This window comes from Dryobates pubescens, chromosome 19 (genome assembly GCF_014839835.1).
Source record: "Dryobates pubescens isolate bDryPub1 chromosome 19, bDryPub1.pri, whole genome shotgun sequence".
In the NCBI taxonomy this organism is placed as follows: Eukaryota; Metazoa; Chordata; class Aves; order Piciformes; family Picidae; genus Dryobates; species Dryobates pubescens.
In genome coordinates, this window is record NC_071630.1 from 2628715 (window position 1) to 2640600 (window position 11886).

The following is an 11886-nucleotide window of genomic DNA, read 5'->3' on the forward strand; positions in this document are numbered from 1 at the left end:
CCCCTTCCCCCCCAGCAGTGTGCGGAGCCCCAGCCCCGCCCCGGCAGGGCACTGCGCTCCCCGCGGGCTTTTCCAGGTCGGGCTTCTCCAGCCTATTTTTGGGAAGCTGGGAGCTGCCCGGGTGTGGGGGTGGATCCTGGCAGGGCTGCCCGGTGCCAGGCCGAGCACCCAAAGCCGCTGCCCCCCCCCCCCCCCCCCTGCAGCGCTGCATCCCTGGGCGGCTGGAGGTGAGCTCCCCCACCCCCCACCCCCCCCCCCCGGGCATTGCGGGGGGCAGAGGGGGAGCCCCCAGCGCACAGCCTGGGCCCTGCCGAAGCGCTGGGGACCCTCGCCGCTGGCCGGGAGCCGTCCCAGATGGCTGCGGGCTCCTGGCACCGGCCCTGCTGCGGCATCCGGGGAAGGGGGGGTGGGGGTGGGAAGCGATGTCCCCGGCTCGGCAAACCCGGGCGGGCCTGGGCCGCTGCTCCCAGCGCTGCCGATTCACCCTGGGGATCTGCTCCCAGATCCTGTCCCACCCCTCAGCAGCAAGGACCTCCTCCCCTTCCCCCCCCCCGGCCCCGACCTCCCTTGCCGCGGCAGGGCTGGTGGCCCCTGGGCATCGCGGGCCGGCTCCGCTGCTGCCCCTCCGAGCCTGGCATCTCGGGGTGGGTACCAGGCTTCAGGGGCTGCAGCCCTGGGCAGAGGGGGAAGCCCAGAGCTGGCGTGGGAAATGAAGCTGCCGTCGGCCGTGCAGCTGCCACGGGAGATGCAGCGGGGTGTGGGAAATGCAGCTGCCGTGGGAAATGCAGCTGCAGCCCTCCGCCGCCGCCTCCTCCTCCTCCAGAGCTGCCTGCGCCGGGGCTGGGGGCAGCCAACCAGGGGCCACTTCCCCCCCTGCCTCATCTTCTGGCCAGCTTCATGCCTGCTGGTAGCTCCGCAGTGAGAGTTTGCCCCCAGGCTGGGACAGGTCCCAGGCTCGGGATGGTCTCAGGGCAGCAGAGCTGGGCGGGGGGGGGGGGGGGGGGGGAGGGTACCCACGCAGGCAAAATGGTCCAAACCAAATTGCAAGGTGCTAAGAGCTGGAGAATGTGACCCAGCAGGGCCTGGCTGATGGAATTCACAACCCAGAGCCCATCTGGAGAGCTCCTTCTGCACCTCAGCTCTTTAGGGCTTTGGTTTTATCCCTCCCCCCACCCCCCCAGCTTTGTCTCCTTGCTTGGCTGCAGCAATGCCCCTGAGCCCAGCAGGTCCCAGGGAATCAGCTCATGGCTGGGCAGGGATGGAAGCCAGGGCAGGAGATGGGTAGCAACCAGTGGGGAGGCAGCTCAGGGCCACTTAGTGCTGGGAAGTGGCTGGAGCAGAGCCCTGGGGGCTCACCTGGTGCCTCTGAAGGATGAGGTGGGGAGAGTGGGGCACAGAGGCTTCACCTCTACCCCTGAAGCAGGGCAGAGATGGAGGCAGAGGGGCAGCTGGAGGCCCAGGGAAGTGGGGACAGGTCAGGGCTGGGTTGATGCTCTCCACAAGCCCTGTGTCAGAGCCAGCAGCCCCATGGGGAAGGGAGGCAGCACTATGCTGGCCCCCTCCTGCTGCAGGGGCTGCTGGAGGAAGCCTGAGGAGGGGTGGGAAGGGGCTGCTGGCTGCAGTCCAGTCCCAGAGGGGAGAGCTCCTCTCACTCCCCAGGCTTGTCCCCACAGGTATGGGTCAGACCCTGCTGGTGCCAGGCCATGCCCACAGCCCCAGAGCCAACCTGGCCTCAGCTCACCACCCCCACCCTGAGCACAGAGCTGGCAGGCTTGGAAGGGACCCCAAGGCTCAGCCAGCTCCAAGCCCCCTGCCACGGGCAGGGACACCTCACCTCACAGCAGGTTGCTCACAGCCACCTCCAGCCTGGCTGCAAACACCTCCAGGGCTGAGCAGGAGGCTTCCACCACCTCCCTGGGCAGCCTGGGCCAGGCTCTCACCACCCTCCTGGCCAACAACTTCTTCCTCACAGCCAATCTCCAGCTCCCCACTTCTCCTTTTGCTCCATCCCCCCCAGTCCTGGCCCTCCCCAGCACCACCAGCAAGGGCAGGGAAGCCACTCTCAGCCCCATGCCACCTCTGCCCATGCCTGGGGTCTGGTTCCTCTGCTCCTGGAAGGCTGAAAGCCAATTTCCTCCACACACTCCCCCTGCCCCGGGGTCGACCTTTCCCACTCCCACCACCACTTCCTTGCCCCTTGCAGTGGTGCTGACTCCCCCTGCAGAGGCAGGATTCAGCCAGCCAGGGAAGCAGCCAGGGGGTTGGGGGGCAGGGATGACAGGAACCCTGCAAAGCAGCTTCCAGAGGGTCCCCCCCAGTGTCCCCAGGCTGCCCCAGGGAGAACAAGGCAGCTGTGTTCCCTGCCAGGCCCCTGCCCCTGCTCTGCCAGCTGCTGAAAGGCAGCTCTGTCTGTGCCCAGGGCTAGGGGGGGGGGGGTGGCAGCTTCTGCTGACCCTCCTCTCTCCACCAGCAACCTCCCAAAGCAGCAGCAGCAGCTGTGAGGACATCACCAGCACTGCTGCCCCCTCCCCCCCTCCTGCGAATGGCACCCAGCACCCGTGGGTGCCAGGCAGGGTGGCACACCCTCACCCCCCCCTCAACTCAGCAAAACCTTTTCTTGCCCCAGCCTGGCAGGGGGTCCTGCTCCAGCTGCAGCACAAAGCATGGCACCAGGGCTCTCCACACACCCCACCCCTTTAATACACGTACAAGGCTGCCCTGCCCCCCAGGCCAGGCATCCCACAGTGCCCACAGCGAGGGCAGGTCACAAAGGTGGCGTCCCCACCCCTCCCCAAGCCCCTCCCCACGCCCTCTGCAGGTGGCACATCCCTTTCTCCCCCCCCCCAGTTCAGCCTGGGCACCGAGCTTGGCCCTCCCTGCCCCCTGGCAGGTGCCAGTTCTGGTAGCACTTGTGAGCAGCCCCCAGCCTGCCCCCTCCAGCAGCACCAAGCATGGCCGGGGGGGGGGGGGGGTCACAGCAGGGTGGAGGTGGGGGGAGGAGACCCTGCTGGGGGCTCCTTGGCAGAGGGGGGGTACAATGTGATGGGGTAAGGAGCAAGGCAGGACCTGGATGCCCTCCAGCCCTGCTCAGTGACCACTCCCCAGGCCCAGCCCAGCTGGTGGGGGGGGGGCCAAGGGGGGGGTGGGCATTGCCCCCCTCCCCCCCTGCCTTTCTTTCTGAAGCTGGAGCCACAGCAAGCAACAAGGAGGCAGAAGGGTTGAGGCTGGAGGCAGGGGAGGGGGGGAGGGGAGGTGAGGTCCATCGTTAGCACCATGGTGGGAGGGGGCGGGGGAGGGGCAGGGCAGCGCGGGCCGGGGGCAGGGGGCGCCCCGGGGGTCAGACCCACTCCTGCAAGGAGCGCTTGCAGTAGAGCAGCATCCGGGGGGCTCCCTTCCTCTGCATCTGGACGATGACGTAGATGAGGCCCAGGATGCAGAGCAGCAGCACCAGCAGCACCAGCACCATCACCACGCTCATGGTCCTCGTGTACTCGTCGATCTGCACCACCACGTCCACGTCCCCGCCCCCGGGGCGCCGCCCTGCCTCCCCGTAATCCTCCTCCTCCTCTTGCTCCGCCTCCTCCTCCTCCTCTTCTTGCTCCTCCTCCTCCTCCTCCTCGCCCCCGGCCCGCCCGTCGCCGTCGGGGTTGAAGGGAGGTCGGTCGGCGTCGGGCCAGCGGGGGTGGGGGTCCGGGGCCAGCTCGGAGTGGCAGCCCATGAAGTCCCGCAGGATGGATTTGGGGTAGCCTGGCTCCGTCTTCAGCCGCTCGTTGTCGAACTTCCAGTACTTGGTGCCGCGGTAGAAGAAGGTGGAGGCTGTGGGGGGGGGAGGTGGAAGCAGCAGAGGCACAGAAGCTTAGAGGCACAGAGGCACAGAACCCAGAGCTGGCAGGGCTGGAAGGGACCCCAAGGCTCAGCCAGCTCCAAGCCCCTGCCCTGGGCAGGGACACCTCACCCCACAGCAGGTTGCTCACAGCCACCTCCAGCCTGGCTGCAAACACCTCCAGGGCTGAGCAGGAGGCTTCCACCACCTCCCTGGGCAGCCTGGGCCAGGCTCTCACCACCCTCCTGCCCAACAACTTCTTCCTCACAGCCAATCTCCAGCTCCCCACTTCTCCTTCTGCTCCATCCCCCCCAGTCCTGGCCCTCCCTCACCCCCTCCAAAGTCCCTCCCCAGCTTTCCTGCAGCCCCCTGCAGCTCCTGGAAGGCCACCAGAAGGTCTCCCTGGAGCCTTCTCCCCTGCAGCCTGCACAACTCCAACTCTCTCAGGCTGTGCTCAGAGCAGAGCAGCTCCAGCCCACTGCTCAGCCTCCTGGCCCTGCTCTGGACACCTTCCAGCCCCTCCAGAGCCTTCCTGGCACAGAGGCTGCAGAGCTGGGCACAAGGCTGCAGCTGTGGGCTCAGCAGAGTGGAGCAGAGAGGCAGAATCCCCTCCCTGGCCCTGCTGGCCACACTTCTGCTGCTGCAGCCCAGGCTCTGCTTGGCTCTCTGGGCTGCAAGTGCTCCTTGCTGGCTGCTGCTCAGCTTCTCCTGCCCCAGCACCCCCAAGGCCTTTCCTCCAGGGCTGCTCTCTCTCCAGCCAGTCCCTGCCCAGCCTCTAGCAGTGCCTGGAATTGCCCTGCCCCAGCTGCAGGACCTTGCCCTTGGCCTTGCTGAACCTCATGAGGTTTTCACAGAATTATAGGATCATAGAACGGTCCAGGCCAGAAGGAACCTCCAAAGCTCATCCAGTCCAAGCTCCCCCTGCAGCAAGCACCTGGATCAGGTTGCCTCATCAAGCCTCACCTTGAGTATCTCCAGGGATGAGGCCTCAAGCACCTCCCTGGGCAACCTGTTGGAGTTCCACCACCCTTATAGTGAAGAACTTCTTCCTGATACCCAATGCAAACCTGCCCTTCTCTAGGTGGGAGGTATGGGGGTAAGCAGGGAGGCACAGGGCCACCCCACAACCTCTGCAGGTTGTGCTCTGGGACTTGGTGAAACCACTCCAGAAGAGATCTTCACCCCTGCCTTCCAGACGCCTCCTGGCCTCCCTCCCACCTGCCCAGGCCACCACAGAGGTGACCCAAACCCTCCTGTGGTCCCCCTTGCTTTTTTCCTCCCCTACTTACAGGCATCTGGACTGAGGAAAGCGCCCTTGGGTGAGGGAGGGATGCCTGCCCAGACAGAGATAGGCTTCGGGTACCCGGGGTCCACCGAGCGGGTGTCCTCGTTGAAGCGCCAGTATCTGGTGAGGGGCAGAGGGAGGCGGTGGGGAGCAGTCTCTGCCACCTCTGCCATGCCCAGGGGGCCAGCAGGTGGCAGAGCTGGGGGGGAGGAGGAGGAGGAGCCCAGAGCCACTCACCTGTCCCCACGGAAGAAGAAGGTGTGCCCCGTGGGCTCCCACCAGACGGCCGTGTCGATGCCGTCGTAGGGGATGCCCTGCCCGTAGGTGACCAGCGGCTGCGGGTACCCAGGCTCCAGGTTGGCCTCCCGGAAGAGCCAGTAGCGGTCCCCTGGGGGCAGAGGGGGTGGAGAAGGGGAGTGAGGGGCAAGGGGGTGGAGAAGGGGAGTGAGGGGGAAGGGGATGGAGAAGGGGAGTGGGGGAGAAGGGGACGGAGAAGGGGAGTGAGGGGGAAGGGGATGGAGATGGGGAGTGAGGGGGAAGGGGATGGAGAAGGGGAGTGGGGGAGAAGGGGATGGAGAAGGGGAGTGGGGGAGAAGGGGAGTGAGGGGGAAGGGGATGGAGATGGGGAGTGGGGGAGAAGGGGATGGAGAAGGGGAGTGGGGGAGAAGGGGAGTGAGGGGGAAGGGGACGGAGAAGGGGAGTGAGGGGGAAGGGGACAGAGAAGGGGAGTGAGGGGGAAGGGGACAGAGAAGGGGAGTGAGGGGGAAGGGGACGGAGAAGGGGAGTGGGGGAGAAGGGGATGGAGAAGGGGAGTGGGGGAGAAGGGGATGGAGAAGGGGAGTGAGGCAGGGAGGGGGAAGGGGATGGAGAAGGGGAGTGAGGCAGCGAGGGGGAAAGGGATGGAGAAGGCGAGTGAGGCAGCGAGGGGGAAGGGGATGGAGAAGGGGAGTGAGGCAGCGAGGCCCAGCTGCTGTGGACAGGGAGGGTGGGATGATGCCTGCAGTCCCTTGGGCGTGAGGCAGCAGCTCCAGCTAGGGAGGAGGGGCAAGACAAGGACCAAGCTCTCAGGAGCTCGGAGGGGCGGCCCTGGGCTGGGATCTTCTCTCTGCCTCAGCCCTCCCAGCCAGCCTGCCTGCTTACCTTTGAAGAAGACGAACCTCCCGTCGTGCCTCTCGTAGGCAGCATCGATGTCCCCAGGCAGGCCCCTCCAGAAGTGCCCAATGGGCATGGGGTAGTTGTCCAGCACCCGGTTGTGCCGGACCCTCCAGAACCACTGGCCCTGGTGGGAAACGGGGTGTTGGCAGAGGATGGGGGCAGGGAGAAGGACACGCTCCCATCTTGCCAGGGGGTCCTCTGAGCCAGGAAAAGGGGCAGGAGGATGGGGGGGGTTGGGCAGCAGGTTACCTTGAAGACAAACATCTCCCCACGCAGCACGGCCACGGTGTCGAAGTCGCCGTCGCAGATGTCGGGGCCGTACTGGTCGGGCCGGTCCGGGCCGCCAGGTTTCGGGGGTCGCTCTGGTTTCCCCCGGGGGGGTGCTTTAGGGGGTCTCTGATCTGGCCTGCCAGGTCTTCGGGGTGTCACAGTGGGCAAAGGCTTGGTGGGCTGAGGATGCCCATCCACGGTACCTGCACGGGGAACGGGGGAGGCGATGGGAGCGAGCGAGAGCGGCGGCGCCCAGGCCGCAGCCTCCCGAGGCTCTGTGCCCGCCCCGGCATCCCAACCCCCCCCCCCGGCCTCGGTGCCCACCCTGCTCACCATACAGCTGCTGGATGCCCTTCAGGTCGTCCTCAGGCAGCTGGAAGTTCTCCGTGTCCATCCACTGGTAGAAGGGAGCCATGATGGCGCTGGGGTTGCTGGAGTGCTCCAGGCCCAGCGAGTGCCCCAGCTCGTGCACGGCCACCAGGAACAGGTTGTTGCCTGCAGAGAAGGGCGCAGGCTGGAGGAGAGGACGCGGCGCAGCTCCCCGGCCCCAGCACCCCGGGAGGTGGGCGCTCAAGCTGGGGGCTCCCACACCTTACAGCCGCTCTCCCTGCCCCCCTCCGCCCTCAGACCCTTGCCCGGGCTGCCCTCCCCCGTCCCGCCGGGCACCCACCGGACACGTCGGCGTTCTCCAGCGTCCAGGGCTCGTCGGAGTCGAAGTGAGCGTCGCCGCCCATGCCGGGGCCGGGGAAGTAGGCGTGAGCCAAGAAGCCGCCGGCGCCGTCGAAGGGGGAGCTGTCCCCGTGGAAGCCGGAGGCGAAGAGCACCATGATGTCGGCCTCCTTCCTCCGCTGCTGCCGGATGTCCTCGTAGGGCACCTCGCGGAAGGCCAGCGGCGTGGCCGCCTCCCACACCCGGAACGCCTGCCGGACCGCCTCGGCCGACTGGTACCGGCCCAGCTTCTCCGTGTAGTTCTGGATGCTGGAGGGGACGCGAGAGCTGGCTGGGGGTTGGGTCCCCGGGGGACAGGATGCGGCCCCGCCCCCTTCCCCTCCTCCTTCCCCTTACCTTCCCTCCTCCCCCATCCCAAGGGAGTCCTGGGCTCTACCTAAAAGGAAGCCGTAGTCGGGGGCGGGGGGGTCAGGCTCTCCTCCCAGGACAAAAGGGCATTGGCCTGAAGCTGTGCCAGGGGAGGGTTAGGTTGGATGTTGGGAAGCAGTTCCTCACATCAAGGGGAAGTAGGCACTGGGGTGTCCAGTGGGAGGTGTCCCTGCTCATGGCAGCGGGGCTGGAACTTGGATAAGCCTCAAGGTCCCTCCCAAACCCTGCCACTTCTGCCATCCCATGAATGGACTGCCCCAGGGAGGTGGTGGAAGCCTCATCCCTGGAGCTTTTGAAGGCCAGGCTGGAAGTGGCTGACAGCAAGCTGCTGGCAGGGGGGTTGGAGCTGGCTGAGCCCTGAGGTCCCTTCCAACCCTGCCACTTCTGCCATCCCATGAATGGACTGCCCCAGGGAGGTGGTGGAAGCCTCATCCCTGGAGCTTTTGAAGGCCAGGCTGGAAGTGGCTGTGAGCAAGCTGCTGGCAGGGGGGGTTGGAGCTGGCTGAGCCCTGAGGTCCCTTCCAACCCTGCCACTTCTGCCATCCCATGAATGGAGGTGGTGAAGTCACCGTCCTCGGGAGGGCACGGTTTGGCTGACGTGGTGCTGTCAGGTCACAGGCCGCGCTGGATGACCCAAGAGGTCTTTTCCAGCCTCAGGAATTGACTGTGTGGTGATTGCCTGGGGGTGGGAAGGGCTGGGGAGGAGCTGGGTACCTGAAGGTGAGCTGGCTCTGGCTCCAGCGCCGCCCCGTCAGCGCGTACCGCTTCCGACGCATGTTGGACTTCATCCGCGCCCCAAACTGGTCCGGGACCCCGCAGCGGGGCCGCTTCATCCACCTGCCAGGAGGGCAGAGAGCCAGGGCTCAGCACCCTGCAGACAGAGAGCCCCCCCCTCCCCCAGCCTGACAGCAGGGAGGGAGACAGCATCCACAGGTGCAGGTGCGGGCAGGGCTCCGGCGCTGGCAGGCAAAGCCAACGATGCCAAGGAGCCACCTGGCACCAAGGGCCAGGAGGATGAGCAGAGGGCTGCAGCACCTCTCTGATGCCTGAGTTCCATCTGTTTGTTTCTTCCTTGCTGCCTAGTTCTGGGACAGACTGAGGGAGCTGGGGTTGTGCAGGCTGCAGAGGAGAAGGCTCCAGGGAGACCTCCTGGTGGCCTTCCAGGAGCTGCAGGGGGCTGCAGGAAAGCTGGGGAGGGACTTTGGAGGGTGCCAGGGAGGGCCAGGACTGGGGGGGATGGAGCAAAAGGAGAAGTGGGGAGCTGGAGATTGGCTGTGAGGAAGAAGTTGTTGGGCAGGAGGGTGGTGAGAGCCTGGCCCAGGCTGCCCAGGGAGGTGGTGGAAGCCTCCTGCTCAGCCCTGGAGGTGTTTGCAGCCAGGCTGGAGGTGGCTGTGAGCAACCTGCTGTGGGGTGAGGTGTCCCTGCCCGTGGCTGGGGGTTGGAGCTGGCTGAGCCTTGAGGGCCTTTCCCAGCCTGCCTGTGAGCGACAGAGGGGAACTCACGCCTTGGTCTCCTCGTCCAGGACGCCGGTGACAGGGATGCCGTAGAACTTCTGCATCTCGGCGAGGGCGGCGGCGAAGGTCTGCGCCGAGCGCATGGTGGACATCTGCCGGCTGGGCTGCGGCAGGTAGCCGTAGAGCCGCAGCCATGCCTGTGCCAGCAGAGCCGGGCGTGAGGTGGGGCAGGGAGCAGCCCAACGGGGGCAAACCTGCAGCTCCCTTGAGACCCCCCCCCAAGCCGTTCAAGAGCTAGCAGACTGCCCCCCGCCCCCAGCCCTGCCCTTCACCCCTGCCGGCTGGCTGGCTGTGCCGGCTGCCAGGGGGCAGAGCGGGCGAGGAGGCAGGGCACAGAGCCCCGGCATTGGGGAGCCACCGACTCGGGGAGGGCTGCACCCCCACCCTGACCCCAGGCAGAAGGTGGCTGGCACAGGGCCCGGCCTGCCCGCGGGCTGCCCGCCTGCCCCGGGACCTGCCCGCCCCCGGCAGCCCCGGACCTCCGCCCGGCCTCCACCCACAAAGGGTCTTCTGTCCTGCGGGGCCGGCAGCCCCCCGGGGGGTGGGGGCCATGCGAGGGGCAGCGGGCAGGAGGGTGCCGGGGCGCGCCGGGGCTCTTCCTTCCTGCACCAGCCCCCACCCCCCTCTCCCGTCTCCTCTAATCGCTGCTCTTGGTCAGTTTTCTCATCTCACGGTTGCTTTACGCATTTCAACCTTCACTTTTTTACCTCTTTTCCACCTTTTACTTCTTCCTTTTAATTAGCACCAATTCCCTTTCCGTTTTCCCAACTCTTTCCTACTATTTCCTCAATTCCCTTTAACTCCCCCCCCCCCCCATTTCCCAGTTTCTTTCACTTCCCTAACACCCATTTCACTGCCTTGAAATTTCAAACCTTTCCCCCCCCCCTTTTATTATAAATATTTTTCTATTCTTTTTTCTTTCCTTTTTTTTTTTCTTGTTACCCTTTTTTTACACACACCCCACCCCCAGGCAGGGTGAGAGCAGAGGCTTTATCAAAGCCCTTTTTCACCGCCGCCCTCCCCCCCCGCCCCGTCGCGGGCACAAAGCGCTTCCTCCCGCCGCACCCGGGAGGGCTGGGGAAGGGGCGACCCGGCTTCCCCGGTTCTCCCCCCCCCTCCCCCGCCACCCCTCTGCCTGCACCTGCGGCCCAGCCCGGGCAGCCGCAGGTGCAGGCAGGGGTGTCCCGGGGTGCTCCCCGCCGCCGCCACCACCACCACCACGATCGCCGCCGCCGCCGCCGCCGCCGCTCACCTCGGCGTTGATCTCCTCGGCCGCCGCCGCCGCCACCAGCAGCACCACCAGCAGCAGTACCGGCAGGGGACACCGGCTCTCCCGCAGCGCCCCGCCCGCCCGGCAGGGGGCGCCGTCACCTCCTGCCATACCGGGCCGCGCCGCCGCCGCCGCTTGGCGGCTGCCCCCACCCCCCCCCCCCCCCCGCCCCGGGGCCGCGCCGGGCCGGGCCGGGCCTAGCGCGGCGGTGTCGGAGCTACGCCGCCCTCATGGCCCGGGTCCGGGCCGCCGCGGGGGGCTGCTCACGGTACATGGGCGGTGCTGCCAGGCGCGGCCCGTCGCCCCCCGACCCGCCTTTGTGTGTGCGTGTGAGATCAGGCCGGCGGCTCACGACACATGGGCGGTCACGGCGGAGCGGAGCGGCGCGGCGCGGCTCAGCTTCCCGGCGCGGCACGGCCCGGCCCTGTCCGGAGCGGCGAAGCGCAGCGGCGGCGAGCGGGGCGCAGGGACGCGGGCGCGGCGGCGGCGAGGCGGGCAGCGGGCGAGGCGGGGCGGGGCCGCGGCTCGGGGGCGGAGCGGCCGCGGCTGTGGGCGGGGCCGCGGGGGGCGAGGCGGAGCCGTGCGCGGCCTGACCCCGCCGGCGGCGGCGGAGTCCTGCGGTGCTCCCCCCCGCCCCGGCTCCACACCTGCTCCGGGAGTGTGCGCGGTGGCCACGGCCGGGCCCCGCCGCGACACCTCTCCCCCGTTGTCACGGCTCGGCCCGGCCCGGCAGCCGCTCTCTCCGGTGTGCACGGACACCGCCAAGCCCGCGCAGACCAGGCCCTGCCCGTGTACGCCCTGCCTGCCACCCCAGCCCGCACCGGCAGCTGCTCTGCACTTTGTCCCCGCGGTCCTGCTTGCCTCCCCGCGTTGCCGGGAGTGGAGTCCCTAACCCGGGACAAAAAGAGGGCAGCGTGCCAAGCTGGGCGCTGCCAGGGCCACTGGTTGAGCATTAACCTGGCCTCGCTGGACAGGCTGCACGGTGAAACCGGTCGTGCTGGGGCTAGTTTCACTGGAAGTCCCCCCCAGCCCCCCCGGGGCTAAATATCTGTTGTTGTCTTCCCTTCCCCAAAAGCGAGCTCGGGCTGTGCTCGCACGCCAGCCACCCACACCCTCCGCCCTGAAACTGGCCACATCCTCATCCCTGAAACCGGCATCGGGTTGCAAAGGCACCCTCCGAGGGCACCTTGTGCAACCCCCCTGCACTCAGCAGGGACACCTCCAACTCCAGCAGGCTGCTCAGAGCCGCAGCAAGTTTGACCTTGAATGTCTCCACCACTTCCCTGGGCAGCCTGGGCCAGGCTCTCCCCAGCCTCCCTCTGCAGAACATCCTCCTCAGCGCCAACCTAACTCTGCCCTGCTCTAGCTCCAAACCATTGCCCCTGGGCCTATCCCCACAGCCCCTTCTCAGCAGTCCCTCCCCAGCCTGCCTGCAGCCCCTTCAGATATTTAAATGCAGCTGTGAGCTCTC

The 11886-nt window shown here is 67.2% G+C and overlaps 1 protein-coding gene across 1 annotated transcript; it reads right to left on the reverse strand.

Annotated features, from left to right (window-relative positions):
• Window positions 1–3321: 3321 nt before the first annotated feature.
• On the reverse strand, window positions 3322–10538 carry MMP15 (matrix metallopeptidase 15). The gene is made up of 10 exons (XM_054170051.1): window positions 10398–10538; window positions 9134–9282; window positions 8346–8468; window positions 7204–7511; window positions 6867–7028; window positions 6513–6736; window positions 6249–6387; window positions 5346–5496; window positions 5113–5228; window positions 3322–3816 (listed from the first exon to the last, which is right to left on the reverse strand). Exons 1-10 carry the CDS (start codon window positions 10524–10526, stop codon window positions 3338–3340), a joined length of 1980 nt encoding a protein of 659 aa, XP_054026026.1. The 5' UTR covers window positions 10527–10538; the 3' UTR covers window positions 3322–3337.
• Between the last annotated feature and the right edge of the window lie 1348 nt (window positions 10539–11886).